Source organism: Colias croceus, chromosome 20 (assembly GCF_905220415.1).
Source record: "Colias croceus chromosome 20, ilColCroc2.1".
Taxonomy (NCBI): Eukaryota; Metazoa; Arthropoda; class Insecta; order Lepidoptera; family Pieridae; genus Colias; species Colias croceus.
The window spans coordinates 2,281,222-2,295,792 of NC_059556.1; the positions used below are offsets into that span (position 1 = coordinate 2,281,222).

A 14,571-nucleotide genomic window follows, 5' to 3' on the forward strand; every position below is an offset into this window, starting at 1 on the left:
AAACGCGAAGCTTGTAAGAATTAATGTTGGTTAATCTACAAATTGCTAAATTGGTGCAACGATAAATTATATTCTGAATTATAATTTGTAGTACATGGGCTTTTTACCCGGGTACCATGCGACATGCGAGTGATGCCGCGTATTTCAGCTAGTATAGTCTAATAAGGCAATGTACATTTCTTAATAAATAACAATGAGTTAACACTCTTGGAGTGATTGGACAACATTTTGATTGGCATCCTGCCCTTTTATAGAAGTAATTTACTGTAATATAATCTCTAATAGAGTGCAGCAATTGCAAGGATCATACAAATAGGTTCAGACATTTTAAATTCTAATTCTATATGATTGATGGTTAATACGAGATGACTATTACATTATCTGTGCTATTACTAATGTGATCAATGCAATAGGTTAACTGTAAGTTGCACAATCGAAACATACATTGTAAGGCTTAATAGTTTTGCAGATAGAAGTTAGTCAATAGTTTCGAAAAGGTCAACGACTACCTTGTTTGAATAATAGGAAACTTAACTCATAGAAACGGTGCTTGTCTCCTTAAAGAAACAATTAGTATAGTTTTTTATATAATATTTACTTCCCTTTCCTATCCTTCCTAGCTTTTTCCAAGCTATGTATACCGGAATAAAACCAAAATTGCCTATCTAACTCAGATTTTTCTACTAGAAAGAATTATCAAAATCGATTAAGTAATTTTTCGTTTATTACTAAAAAGCAAACTTCTCCTTTATAATATAAAGATATTCTTATCATTCAATTAAGCAATATCGATGTGACCCACTAAAAAAGTTTTGTCAGAATAAGTGTAACGATTACGTAGTCAGCAACCTAAACCTGTAATAAAGTAACTTATGTAAGTTTGAACTTTTGAAACAAAGTTACCAAGCTGAAAATAACTTAGTACTTACATCACATTACCTACTTAACAGTAACTTCCTTGACTTAAAGTGGAAAGTGGGTTTGGAACGGGTTGAAGAAAATACTATCTGAGATACATTCTAGCGACGGTATTTACAAGTAATAAAGTGTAGGGCTTTTGTTAAAGGCTTCCGTGTTTACTTTAAAGTGGCTAGGCGGGATTATGTTCTTCTATGAATGGAATAAAGGGGATTTTAACGTGTATTTTTTGAAGTTGCTCCGCTCTTTTGGTCGGTAGCATGATATTATATAGCGTAGCTTTCCTCGATTAATAGGCTATCCAACAAATATTCATTCGAACTAGTAGTACCGGTGATTGCTATTACCGAGATTAGATCGTTTTACAATACAAATAAAGGTACAGCTTCATAATATAGGCCAAGAATATACTGTACCTTTATATTCTTTTACCGTCTATAATGCTCCCGTCCGACTAGGGCCCTTCCGGCGTCCTCGACTCAAGCGACAGCCCAAGCCGAGGTTCGAGATCTCCGTGGCGGGGGGACGCCCTTGCGCATGTCGCTACCAGGGTGAACCTTCAGTTCTCCCACGCGTCCGCGTTAAAATGTAGAAACCCTTCTGGCTAACATAAAAAAAAACTATCTTTCATTTCTTTTTGCACAAGTTTTGTCGAAAATTTTGGGTAAGGAAAAAATAATTTTGTTTTCTTTTAGCTGTCACAATAATTTTTAAATAGTTCTATAATAATCTGTGAGAATATAGGTCATAAATTCGCCTTGAAATCTCAAGCTGCTACAAGGTGGAAGTAATTCAACATAATATAAAGAAACTAGAATATACTAGATAATTTATCTCTACGTATTGTAATTATCCACGCTTAATTGGCTTAAAGGCTGTTCAATCAGGGTCAATAGTGCAGGATGTTTTAAATATGTGACTAGTGCCATTAGAGAGCATTAGTTTACATAATTTATGCAATTTAAGCGATGTTATTTTGTTTATCAATTATGTTAGGAAATGAGTATGCATAAAATAGCATGGTATTATTTTTATGTGATTTTTATTAGATTTTAATCTTGCATATATAAGATTTAGGAATACATTGCTCTAGCAAAGTACCCGCAACATTGATTTTCAACGTAACAATGAATATAGCACGAAATAAATATATATACGAGCATAAATTAATAACACCTATACTTTACCATACTGCAGGGTCTATATATCTATAGATCTTATTGAAAATGTAATAGACACTCGTTTTCATACTTAGAATATACTTATTTAACCGACTTTTTTTATTTTTACCATAGACTGGGTGAACCGATTTCGATGATTTTTGTTATTTGAAAGCTCCGGTTGTCCCTATTTAAATTCTGGCTTGTTCTGTCCATTTGATGGCGAGTTAGATTTTTGTTAAAAATAATTATTGGTTTCGTTAATTTTGTGTATCACTATCGTAGCTTTTTTTTTTCATGTTCATTATTTCTTTACCGATTTTTTTTTCATATTTATATCACTCCTTTACCACCAAAGTCGTACCCACATCGATCCCAGACCGGTAATTGCCCGCTGCGCGCGCGCCGGCACACTTGCTCAACGTTGCGTCATTGTGTCGTTGACCCCGCGGTATGTAGGTTGTTGTTCGGAACAACAAACACCTAGTATGGTGTGAACAGACGTAGGAATAGGTGTACGTTTGATAACATAATTTGATGGTAACATAATTTGATAATTACGAGGGTCGTAATACCCCAATTACTATTATTTTATTTTTGAAGTGAAACTTTAGGTGTGTTTACTTTTGAGAGTAAAATTTCAAGGTCACGTCATGGCAATACCATCACGTCGGGAAGTAAGGCGAAGATTTTGGTATCTTTGATGCCAAAGAAGTTTTACTTCTGACACGCGTGCTCGGCACACATGCTTCTTTTTTAATTACTTATATTGTAAAAGCGAAAATGTGTTCTTTTTGTCTGTTACCTACGTAGCTTAGGAACAAAGCGATTTTATGATAGGATTTTTGTGTCTGGAGATGAGGAGGCTTGTTAACTAGGTACGTTGAAAAATTTGACTTTCAACATTTTTTTAAGCTACGCGAGAGAAACTGCGCGGGCTTCGGCTAGTAAACGGTCTAATGATTTGTTTTTGTCTGTTTTTGGTGGTATGTCGTAATAACGTAATAATATGGCCTAATGATGATAGTCTGCATGATTCGAAAGTAAAAAAAAATGTTTGCAAAAACTTGGCGTAACCTATTTGAGTTTTTTTGCATTGTTTCCGCCTGAGCCACGTGGGCGCAAGAAACATAACAGAATAATAATTATTATTGTCGTGACAAATCCAATTATTTTTTTTATGCTATAGGATAGCAAACGAGCAGACGCGTCGCCTGGTGTTAAGCGATACACGCCGCCCATAAGCATCCACTCCACTGGGAAGTGGATGTGTTGCTATCCTCAAGGGGATTTGGAAGGAGTTAGGTAGAAGGGGCGAGGATGGGAGGGAATGAGGATAGGGAAGGAGAGGATTGGTAGGGATAGGAAGGTCCTCCGGACCCCTCACTCACCGTACGGAACGCGACAGTAAACTGTCACTATGGCGCCGATATTCTGTGAGGGTGTGGTACCTTTGTCCTTTTCCCGGTGCGAGCGTGGCCCAATTCGTGCCAATGCATGCTTGTCTCCCACTTACAAAAAATGGAAGATTTTGTAAGAGTTTTAATTATGAAGACTTACAATCGAATCAATTAACTGTTATAGAAAGTTCACCGGGTCACGACTAACGAGATATTAAAAACAAATCATAAATTAAATATGTATTAATACATTTCTGGAACTGTGCACTAAATTTCATATAGATTCGATCACCTTATTTAGCGTGAATAAGTAACATACGTAGTAAGTAGGATACATTCTTTACAAAATTATGCCGTGCGGTGTAACCCGGGAACAAGTATTTCTATTGCTTATGTGTTATTATGGTACACAAGCTACTTATGTAGCTTATGTATCTGCTGGAAGTTATTTGATATCTGTCATTTATCTGCCAGATATCAAAATCAGTTAAGGGTTTTTCGCTTGAAAGAGGAACACACGTACATAGATGTATCCATTCATTTCCTGCATCATTTTGAGTTTATTGTTAGGATTTAAAACAAATTTAAGAACGATTAAAATTTTCACCAATATATAACAATGATTAATGGTTCTTGTTATTACAAAGTTCCCGAGCGAGACGCGCTAGACCAGTCGAAGTAAGGGTGTTGACCTAAGCGTGGTTTAATGAATCGAACGGTACCTTATATACCTATCGGGTCTCCGGTCTGGTAGTCTGGTTTCAAAGAATCACGTGCTATTTCAAAGAAGTATTTTTCGAGTTTGCTAGTGTTAAACAGGTTGTGTAGCGCCATCTAGTTTTGAACTGTGACAAATATATAGTATGCAGTTCCTTTTACACGAGTCACGAACTACACATAATGTTTATTTTAGTTAGATACGATTTTTGATAGTATGAGGTTAGTTCGCAACACTAACTGTTAACAAATATATTTATTTATGAGATGAGATTTTTTGTACCACACTAATTATTATTATAAATGCAAATTTAACTGGTAACCAAAATAATGTAATAATATATCAGAACGAAATGTATGTAGTAATATTATATGAAAACGAAGAAGTTAAAAAGATTTATATATATATTTTTAATTACGTATTTATATAAAATTTATTATCAATTACATCGTTTACTTATTATTTTTCCCAATTTCCAGCTGCAGAGGTGTTGTCAACGCAACGTTCGCTGGCCAAGTGCCGGCCGTTGCACGCGGCGACGCTCGAGTCTAGGAACAAGGCGAAAAAGTGCGCTGAGTTCTTACAGCCTTACAGGTAAGTTGTAGCATCGTTATATTGAAGATAATATGATAATGTGCTCAGATGTGGTCGAAAGACGAATAAACAGATTTTAGCGTTTATAATATGTGAATGAGATGTTTTATCGCTGTAAAAATAGTAAAAAATTATTAGTCACAACTGAACAATTACTAAACACTTAAAACTGGGTCAAAATTGAGTCTTACGGAGTCGGTTTGGTGAAGTAAATATTAAGCATGTTAATGATGGAATCTTTTTTTAAGCCAATGTAAGCGTGTTAAAAATGGAATCTGTTTGTTTCAAGCTATTAAAAGCGTATTAAAAATGGAATATCATCCATCATCATGAATGAATTGCAGGCAACGTCCCGAAACGTGCACGGCGCTGGCTCGCCGGCTCGTGTCGGGCGCGCTCGGCGTGCGGCTCAGCACCGCGCGACAGGAGAGAGACGAGGAACGACGACTTATCATGTTAGCTAGAGGTACGTGTTGTACACTATACATGAAACATGATACACAATGTACGAGACACTATACATGGTACAGGTGACACGTTACAATGTACACATAACACGATATAATATAATATACTTTACACCATACAATGGTCGTAGAAGAAAAGGTCGTCCCCCTGCATCGTGGAAGAGATCCGTGATTGCTGAACTAAATAAAACCGGCCTGTCGGGGCAAGAAGCCAAAGCAAAAGCCCAAAATCGACGTGACTGGAAAAAGTTTACTGAGGCCCTATGCTCCTCGAGGAGTTAAAGGAACAATCATCATCATACACCATACAGAACATACTGTACACTATACAAGTGACAGGTTACAGAATACACAACACACTACTCGCAAATATAGTACACGGTGCATGACTATGATATAATATGTAAAACTATACACATTACACGATAAACTACACAATATACACGATACATGATACACGTGACACGTGAGTCGTGATTAAATTCACGATAATACGATACACTGCACAGTTATTCACTACACAGAATGAAATTTACTACTTCCGCGATAGACAAAACCAAGAATGACAGAAAATCGCTGAATCACAAGAGCGATTTTGATGAAAATTTAAACTACATCATATTTTTTTTTGTGTGATGGTCATTGACAATAACGAACCGAAAGTAAAAATATTTTCAAAATTTTATTACATTTATTTCTTGTACACCTTTCCAGAAAAGAAACGCCAAGCGGCACTACACAAGGAAGCTGCGTGGGACGGGTCGCTCGCCGACCGCGCGCTGCACTCGCCCTCCTGACCGATGCACCCACACACACGGTAATGGCACGTGGCACGGTAATGGCACGTGGCACGATAATGGCACATGGCACGGTAATGGCACGTGGCACGTAGCACGATAATACAAGTGACAGGAGGCGCGATACAGAAGAAAGATGAACAAACAAACTTGCGCGTTTATTATATTGCATGGGTCTTGTAGCGTGAAGTGGTTTAATACGTGACAAGGAATGATCGAATGTGTTACATGTTGCACGTAAAGTTAAATGTGGCGCGACACGGTAACATGCGGCACGTGACACGATCCGTGGCACGATACTGTTACATGTGGCACGTCACACGATCCGTGGCACGATACTGTGACATGCGGCACGTGACACGATCCGTGGCACGATACTGTGACATGCGGCACGTGACACGAATCCTTGGCACGACACTGTGGCATATGGCATGGCGAGGTTATTTGTAAAATGACACGCTAAGATATGGCACGACACGATTACATGACACAAACCACGATAAGATATGGCACAACAGGTTCGGAACTCGTGCGCGACGCTATGTTTTGGCGACTTCAAAATTTGATTGGTGCGTAGCGATCGTGATCTGAATTGTAGATATGAATATGAAATTATTTTGTCCGTTGCATTATGTGTCATGTAATAGATATTAGTTATCACAAGAACAACCCAAGATGATAAAATATTTTTAATATCATAAAGGCTCGATAAAGAGAAAAAAATACTTACTGACATTTTAATCTGTAATTTTTACAGCACAACAAAATTAAAAAAAAATATGTGTACATTTTTTTTTTCATTTTCAGGTGCAATTACTCTTCGCCACTGCACAGCCGTGGAAACTCTCACATGATAGATATAATATAATAATTAATTATATAGTCATATTGGTTTGATCAAAAGGGACATACATACATGGAATGTGGCAATATAGTCGTGTTACCATGGCAACGTGTAAACAGGTTTTTGTTAAGACAGCTGTTGTAATGTATGTTTCCCTTTTGATCACAATAAGTTGATATTATACGTGAATGACGTCACTATTTTTAATCTTTGGAGGAATTGAAGATATAACAGATATCATTATTTTTTGTTTTATTTTTATTTTTTTTAAATAAAACATGACTCTTTAATTATGCTCAAAAATCTTATATGTACTTTATTTATTACTTTTTCATGGCTATAAAAAATTAATTTGTTCGTATTATATTATGAAACATGGAAATGTGATGTTAATTCAATCAATCTGTCTGTCTGTCTCTTTAAAACTCAATGTGGTATGTAAGAAAGAGTGAGACAAAAGATATGTGACGTCATTTACGGATAGTTAAGTATTTTTGCAAACGAATTAATATATCACTATATTGTCGATAAGACCGTTTCTGCAATGTGAGTGAAAAAGAAAAAAAAATGGTAAATAATAATATTTTTAATGATGGTTATTTTTTTTTGTAGGTATAAAATACAGATTAATATAATTGAAAATAATTCGTGTATGTATAACTTTTTTTATGTTACAGCATTACATATTAAATAACTTTTGTTTTACTTGCAAAAACGATATATTTACGGATTTTCACTTTTTTTTTCATTTTCACACTAGAAAAATAAATAGGTTTTATAAATAATACAGTGATAACACACACATAGCTATGCGCAGGTTTTGGTCGCTCTAGCGTAGTTAGTTCTAATTGTAGTTAATTTTGTACGAAGAGGGTAGAAAATAAAAATAACTTGTCTTTTATATTCATGAGGCTTTTGGTTTTGGGCGGTGCAATATATAAATATTTATTTATATTTTTATAGTAAAATAAACATGTCTTACGATGATAACTGACTTGAAAAAAAGAGTTAAATTCGAGTACTTTTTTGGGTTTAATACCTCAGAACTTTCGATTTAGTGAACATATTTTGATGAGTTTTTTATTTGAAAGCTAGTGCTTCCCCAGCATTAAAAAACGTATAGATCTGTTATATAGAATGCTATTTAAATTTGACCCAATTTTATTGTTGTCACAAGTATATTTTATTTATAAAATCATATTTTTTAACCGACTTCAAAAAAAAGGAGGAGGTTATTAACCGACTTCAAAAAAGGAGGAGGTTATCAATTCGGCCGGTATGTTTTTTTTATGTATGTACACCGATTACTCCGAGGTTTCTGAACCGATTCACGTGATTCTTTTTTTGTTCGATGCGGGATGGTGTCGAATTGGTCCCATAAAAATTTTATTAGGATAGGCCCAGTAGCTTTTATTTTATGAGCATTTTTGTCTGTATTTGTAAATTTTGAAAGTGTAAGTTTGAAGTCGGTTGTTTTTAACGCAGTTATCACTTGTTTTTAATCGTATGTATTCCCGTTTATTAAACACATGCAAAGCCTTCCACGGTGTGTTGTCTGGCGGAAAACGCCACTAGGAATAAGACGATCTCTTTATATTTTATCGAAATAAACGGTTAAGTTTCACCCTCTTCGTGTCAGTCTCAATTGTGAGTCGAGTGAATGGTTACAATGCATAATATTTTTGTTTTTTCGTTTATCTGTCTCTCGCGTTCTCTGCACACGCTCTTTCAATACTGAAAAATGATTGTTTTTATCACATGGCACATTGAAATTTTATAATTAAAATGGGTAGGATAGCTTACAAATGTATTTTAATAGAATATTGAGTTGTGATGTATTATAGTCGATTTTATAAACATATTTATAACACATGCCTTCCTACCAACGAATTTTTTTTTTATTTTTTTTTTTTATATAGTATTCGTATTACCAAATAAATATTATATTATAAGCTTTGTGTGCCTCGTTTCTAGTCTGCTTAGGTAATGAGACCAAAACCTGCGCGTATATTTACATATTAAGTAAATTGTCTATAGTTCTATAGACTATTGAAAATTGTCTATGCTCGATATGGACTAGGTATAATAAAAAAAATTGTCTATCATAGACTTAAGTCAAGCATGACTGTGAAGTGTTCATTTTATTTATTATGTGCGTTTTTTTTAATGATAAAAATATCTGAAATGTCTCTTTACAAAAAATATAGATAATAAATTGTCTGTGGTTGTTTAACGAAAACTGTATGTATAGTGTTCTTTATTTACATGTCTCATTGTAATATTGTTTTTATTCGATAAAATGATAAAAAAATTGTAGAATGTGTATCTAAATAAATTAGTACTGAATTTGAATAAAATAATTTTTCTTCACATGAAATAATTATGTTAGTTAATGCATTTATTTTATGTTGTTTGATTTGCACTTTTTACATATAAAATGATTTCTTATATACAGATTTATCTGCATGTGTACATTTTATTTTCGATGAATAAGTCAATATGTTAAAATAACATATATTACCAACTGATATTTCATGCATGTTAACATTATTTGCATACAAATGACATTTTTGACATTTATGAGGTGGTACTTTAATAATGTCAAAAATGACATCGCAAACAATGTCTGTATCGAAAGGAATTTCGCTAAATGGATTTGGATGAAATTTGACACACAGATAGGCTAGAATAATTGATTTAAAAAGTATATTATTATCTGTGTGTCCTAATTATTTATTTTTGAAATTTATGCAATGACAACGAGTATGCGATCGCTTTTAAATAGAGAAAATAAATGTTATTTCTAACTGAAGAAATGATGTGAAAAAAATGATATAATATCTGTGGAAAACAATATAGTAAAAGCACAGGTAAAAGTATCTTTTATAACTCAATTATTGGTATCTGTTACCATTTTAACACCAAAGATGCAAAAAGCATTCTAAAAGTAAAAATTAATGATATTGATAAACATTTGATGCTTTATAATTTTATTGCAATATAAAATATATCAATTTAAAAAATAAATAAAAAGGCAAATTTGAAAGTCTAAAAATAAGAACAACCTTTGAATGAAAATATTATGATTGTCCAAGTTAATTTTATTTCGTCTAAAATTTTCATTCACAGGTAATGAAGTTCTAGTTACTCGAAAATGAATTAATAAAATCATAAAATACTGAAGCATTTATTTTATCTGTAAAAACGCTAAGAAAATGTCTTACTTCGATAAATCCCATCTGTCTTAAAAGAAAATAATGATTTCTTAAAAAACGCAATAATACAGATAAGGCAGATGAGATTTGTCACTAAATCACACAAAAAATCTACGAAGAAAACGAAATTTTTAAAGCAATTGTCGATAAATTTCGATATAATGGGACTTCTTCACAATGGGCAGCGTTGGAGAGCGATCGCGATGTAGTGAAGACGTAGAGGACCTAAATTCCAGCCTATGATCGGCCAACATCGTAGATGTTTATTCATAATCACCGTAATGGCGGCAAACATCGAAGATCATTTGTTGGGCCAACGCTGCCCATTGTGGAGTGGGCCCATAACATTGCACTTAGTTAATATAACAGCAATAAGTTGTTAATATTGTAATTATTTGATCACAGTCCAAAGGCGCGATAAGTCTTATGATAAATGTTTCGAGTTTGGATCTGTACAAAATGTAAAGAATCGTTATTTTTGTAAATCTAAATTGTCTTGGTTGACATAATAAATAATTTGTGACTGATTTGTGCTTTTTATTTTACCTTTTCTAGAAGATAAACTGTATTTTCCTCTTACACACACAAGAGAGTACACTTTATGTTGGTCTCAAATGAATGTATTTCTCAAATACTTACTATCCTGAAAAGTATATTTTTAATCCCTGAAGATGGCAATTATAATTAAATATTTTTATGGCATATAATAATTAAAGAATTTGTAGCGAATAAGGATTCGTTATAATCATGCAAGGCAGATAGAATTATATCTGGTTATTATTGAAAATTTTAAATGTAGATACTGTAACGAAAACAATTAAAGAATAAGTATAGAATAGCAAAAAGTTATCGATAATAATTGAGATATATTATAACATTTATCATTCACCGTGACAAATTGAAGTTATTAAATAAAAGTAAAATACGAATCGATACGAGACTTATCAATTAAGTCACTGCATAAAATAAATATCCGAAACGAAACAATGCATATAATCCAAATGCGAAAATCCTGCACGAGTTTTGCAAGTGAGGATATGTCTTAATAATTTTGACCTATTGTCGGCTCCATTGTCTCTTGGAACAATGTTCATTGCGATAAACAATAAATATAAACAGCGTAAACAAATTTGTCTTCAGTGTTCTTGGTCGGTTCGCGAAAGCACACCTCATGTAGCGAGAAATGAGACGGTCAATAATTATATTTTACCTCATAACTGGTGCTTGTACTCAAATGAAGACATATCAACATCAGATTTTTATGGCGAGAAAAACACGGTCCAACGCACCGCCTATTCAAACGGGATATTCTTATAGTAGAATTAACGACGGACCAGGAATCATTTCGGTGTTTAATAATAAAATTGAAAACGAAACAGCGTCACAAATAAATAAAACCCAGAATGGCGACACAAAATCCAGTGATGAAGATGATAAAAATATTACAACAAACAAATTAATGAAGACAGATAGTATTTTTTCTGATAGTTCGCCCGCGAATATGAAGGAGAAAATTAAGACTGCTTCTGAAACCAATTTAAAGAATAATACTGAACGCTTGGAAGCTAAGCCTACTACTTTAAATGAGTTCATAATGAATTATAACGGTAATACCGATTATCGAGTGGACGATGATGATTTAAGAAAGGACTCTAATATGTACGATGGATGGCCGCCGTATTATCATCCGTATGACTATGAGCATTTAAAGTATGATAATGAAAACGACAAAGCAAAAGATAAACGTTTCATTTACGATATTATTGAAAGAGTCATTCCTGTACAAGAAGTAATTAATAATGACATTCCACCCCCTTATTATAATCCTGCCACCGAGTCAAAGGAAAGAGAACCTGAGTATCCATCGAATAATAACTATGATAATCCTATGTATGGAAATCAACCATTTTTTTCATCAGTGATAAATGACTATGTTGATAGTAATTATGAAGACGATCCTTTAACTTTCAAGGGTCTTAATTGGATTAGTAATGACATTGATACTAAAAGGACGTATTCCGATATTGATGATAATAATAAGCGTGTTAGACGTTTACATATTGATGAACCGACTCATGAGTCTCCTAGAAATAAATATTATAATAATTATAACTCTGATGAAAATTCAGCAGTTACAGATAGAGGTTATAATAAATACAGAAATCATGAGGACGAAAGCTTGAGAGAAAAAATAAAAGATGACAATAAAAGAAGATATAGATACAATGGTGATAACTATAGAGGATTCAAAGATTTTGTTGATACATTTGCAAACAAATTTGGCTCAGAAGGCCATAATAAAGACACTAATTACAAAGTGAATAGAACACAGGATAAGGGTGAGAAAAAGAAAGGTTTTCGAAGAGTGTACCATAAGGATGAATATCAGGAAGATAACGAGTTCTATGACAATACCAATAACAAAACTTCGTTGACAGAAAATGGTGGTTCGAAGTATAATATCGGAGGATCTGAAGCGATTTTAGGGTCACGAGCAGCCGCTGCAGTTAGTAATGAAGGGAACGCCGTAAGTCAAGTTGGAAATAAAGAAACTGCGAGTGATTTCAAAAGGAATAAGGATAGATACAATAAGAATGGACGTGATGTTGACTTTCATCGATATAAAGATATTGCAAGAATGGCTGCGATACAGAATAATGCAGATTATTTCGATCCGTTTTAAATTAAGATGTCTATAAATTATTTGTTGACTTTTTTATAGTAATAAATGTTATTCTGCAATGCAAAGGGTTTATTCAATTATAATAAAAACAAACTTTCCTTGTAAAAATCATTTAATCACCCACATAAGAAAATACTTAATACAAATACATTTCTTAAACAAAGTATAAATTGCTAAATATAGCAGTTGTTGATCTGTACAATTTTTTAAATATAAATTGAATGTTTTGTTTTTTTGTTAGTTAATTATGTACTGAATTATTGCAAATTGTAAAACCGTGCATTATTTTACTCTTTACTTAGGCATTTTAAAAAATCAATTGTGCATTACCCCATCCTACGAACAATTAAAATATATATTATAGAACGTCATAATATAATTAATAAAATAATTATTATCTACCTCTTAACGGATTTGCTACTGTGTTGTCTAAGAATGATAAATCTTCACTTAATTTCTTCGCTTGAGGTACTTGTGGAAATATAGGCAATATGCTTAAAAATTTTGTCATCATATTAGAAGTTTTCTCGCCAAGTTTATCAACATATGTTCCTAAACCTATGTGCCAGGGTGACCTGACTATTCTAACAGCGGATCGAGTGAATTCACTGCTATCTTCAAACTCATCACTATCTTCATCATCATCTTTTTCGCGCTTAGAATCTGTAGTAGCTTGTGTAGTTGTTGAAAATTCTTGATCATAATCGTCTTCTTTCATTTTGTCTGCAGGATTTCTCAGATTAATAGAGCCTATATTTCTGGGGAAAATATTTTTTTGTTTAGCCAATGATCGAGCTTTTTTAGGTTTTGGTGCTTTCTCTTCTTTTACAGATTCTTTTGGGCGTTGGGGCTTTGCGACAAATTTAGTTCTCGGTTCTAAAGGTTTCCTTCCACTTACAAATTCGTCGTGATTTACATCGAACTCATAATCATTAATATTGAAATCTTCGTCTTCATGTTCAGCTGAGTCTTGGTTTTTTGTCCATCTATTACGTATCTGGTAATCTTCATCACTGTTGACTTCTTGGTATTTAGGTATCGGTTTTTTAACCAAAACTTTCTTCTTTTCGGGCTTGCTTTTTGTTGTATTCTTCGGGGATTGGGTGACGGTTGGATTCCTGGGATTACGTTGCTTGCTGCTGTGAACATTTATATATTCACCAATTTTATCTTTAGTTACAATATCAGGTTTATTGGCTTCAGCTATTAATTTCGAGACAGGCTTGTCTGTAGTTTTTTGAACCAGTTTTGCAAGACATGTCGATACAAAAAAGTAAAGAAACGTGAGTAATAGTAATTCTTTCATTGTTATACGTGATGTTATTCCTGCTAGCGTATCTCAACTAGCACTCTGATATTGTTTCAGGCTTAAAGTAAACACCGAATGTTTTTAGTTATTGTAGTACAAAGTTAAACAATGTATGCATAAATTCGTAGTGATTAATAGATAATGTTTAAAAACAAAATACAATTGCGTACACACTAGGGTTCCGTAAATTAAAATTGTATGCGTGTAAGTAATAAAGAGAGTCAGAGTTGTAGCGATACCGAACGAACAGCAATTAATTTGTATGTAATTAGAATGATTTTTTTACGTTTTACTTATTAGAGATTGAATTCTTCGATATGAATAGAAAAGTCTGTGCTATTTTCATGATTGAGAGCTGAATTAGAGAACATACAGCAAATGTTTAGCTTACTAAGCTAAGTTCGTAGCTTCGGTTCTAGAGCCTCAGAAAGATAGGTGCCTATAAGTTAGCTATGAGAAAGAAAAT

General features: G+C 33.4%; 3 protein-coding genes across 3 annotated transcripts in view; 2 read left to right on the forward strand and 1 right to left on the reverse strand.

The window, feature by feature from the left end:
* The window catches only part of LOC123700702, a 32,625-nt gene extending 25,076 nt beyond the window's left edge, over window positions 1–7,549 (forward strand). Inside the window, exons 6-9 of the mRNA XM_045648009.1 lie at window positions 4,676–4,790; window positions 5,135–5,256; window positions 5,972–6,074; window positions 6,862–7,549. Coding sequence (XP_045503965.1) covers window positions 4,676–4,790; window positions 5,135–5,256; window positions 5,972–6,054 — 320 coding nt within the window. The 3' untranslated portion in view covers window positions 6,055–6,074; window positions 6,862–7,549. The remainder of the gene's footprint in view (window positions 1–4,675; window positions 4,791–5,134; window positions 5,257–5,971; window positions 6,075–6,861) is intronic.
* A 3,580-nt stretch (window positions 7,550–11,129) lies between these two features.
* On the forward strand, window positions 11,130–12,796 carry LOC123700833 (TBC1 domain family member 5 homolog A-like). Its single transcript, XM_045648175.1, has one exon. The coding sequence runs from the start codon at window positions 11,297–11,299 to the stop codon at window positions 12,794–12,796; it is 1,500 nt and encodes a 499-aa protein (XP_045504131.1). The 5' UTR covers window positions 11,130–11,296.
* A 94-nt stretch (window positions 12,797–12,890) lies between these two features.
* Window positions 12,891–14,147, reverse strand: LOC123700834. Its single transcript, XM_045648176.1, has one exon. The coding sequence runs from the start codon at window positions 14,100–14,102 to the stop codon at window positions 13,191–13,193; it is 912 nt and encodes a 303-aa protein (XP_045504132.1). The 5' UTR covers window positions 14,103–14,147; the 3' UTR covers window positions 12,891–13,190.
* Window positions 14,148–14,571: the final 424 nt, after the last annotated feature.

Excerpts from the sequence above, each read along its gene's own strand:
- LOC123700833 (XM_045648175.1), top strand. The coding sequence starts at position 11,297 with ATGAGACGGTCAATAATTATATTTTACCTCATAACTGGTGCTTGTACT.
- LOC123700834 (XM_045648176.1), bottom strand. The coding sequence starts at position 14,102 with ATGAAAGAATTACTATTACTCACGTTTCTTTACTTTTTTGTATCGACA.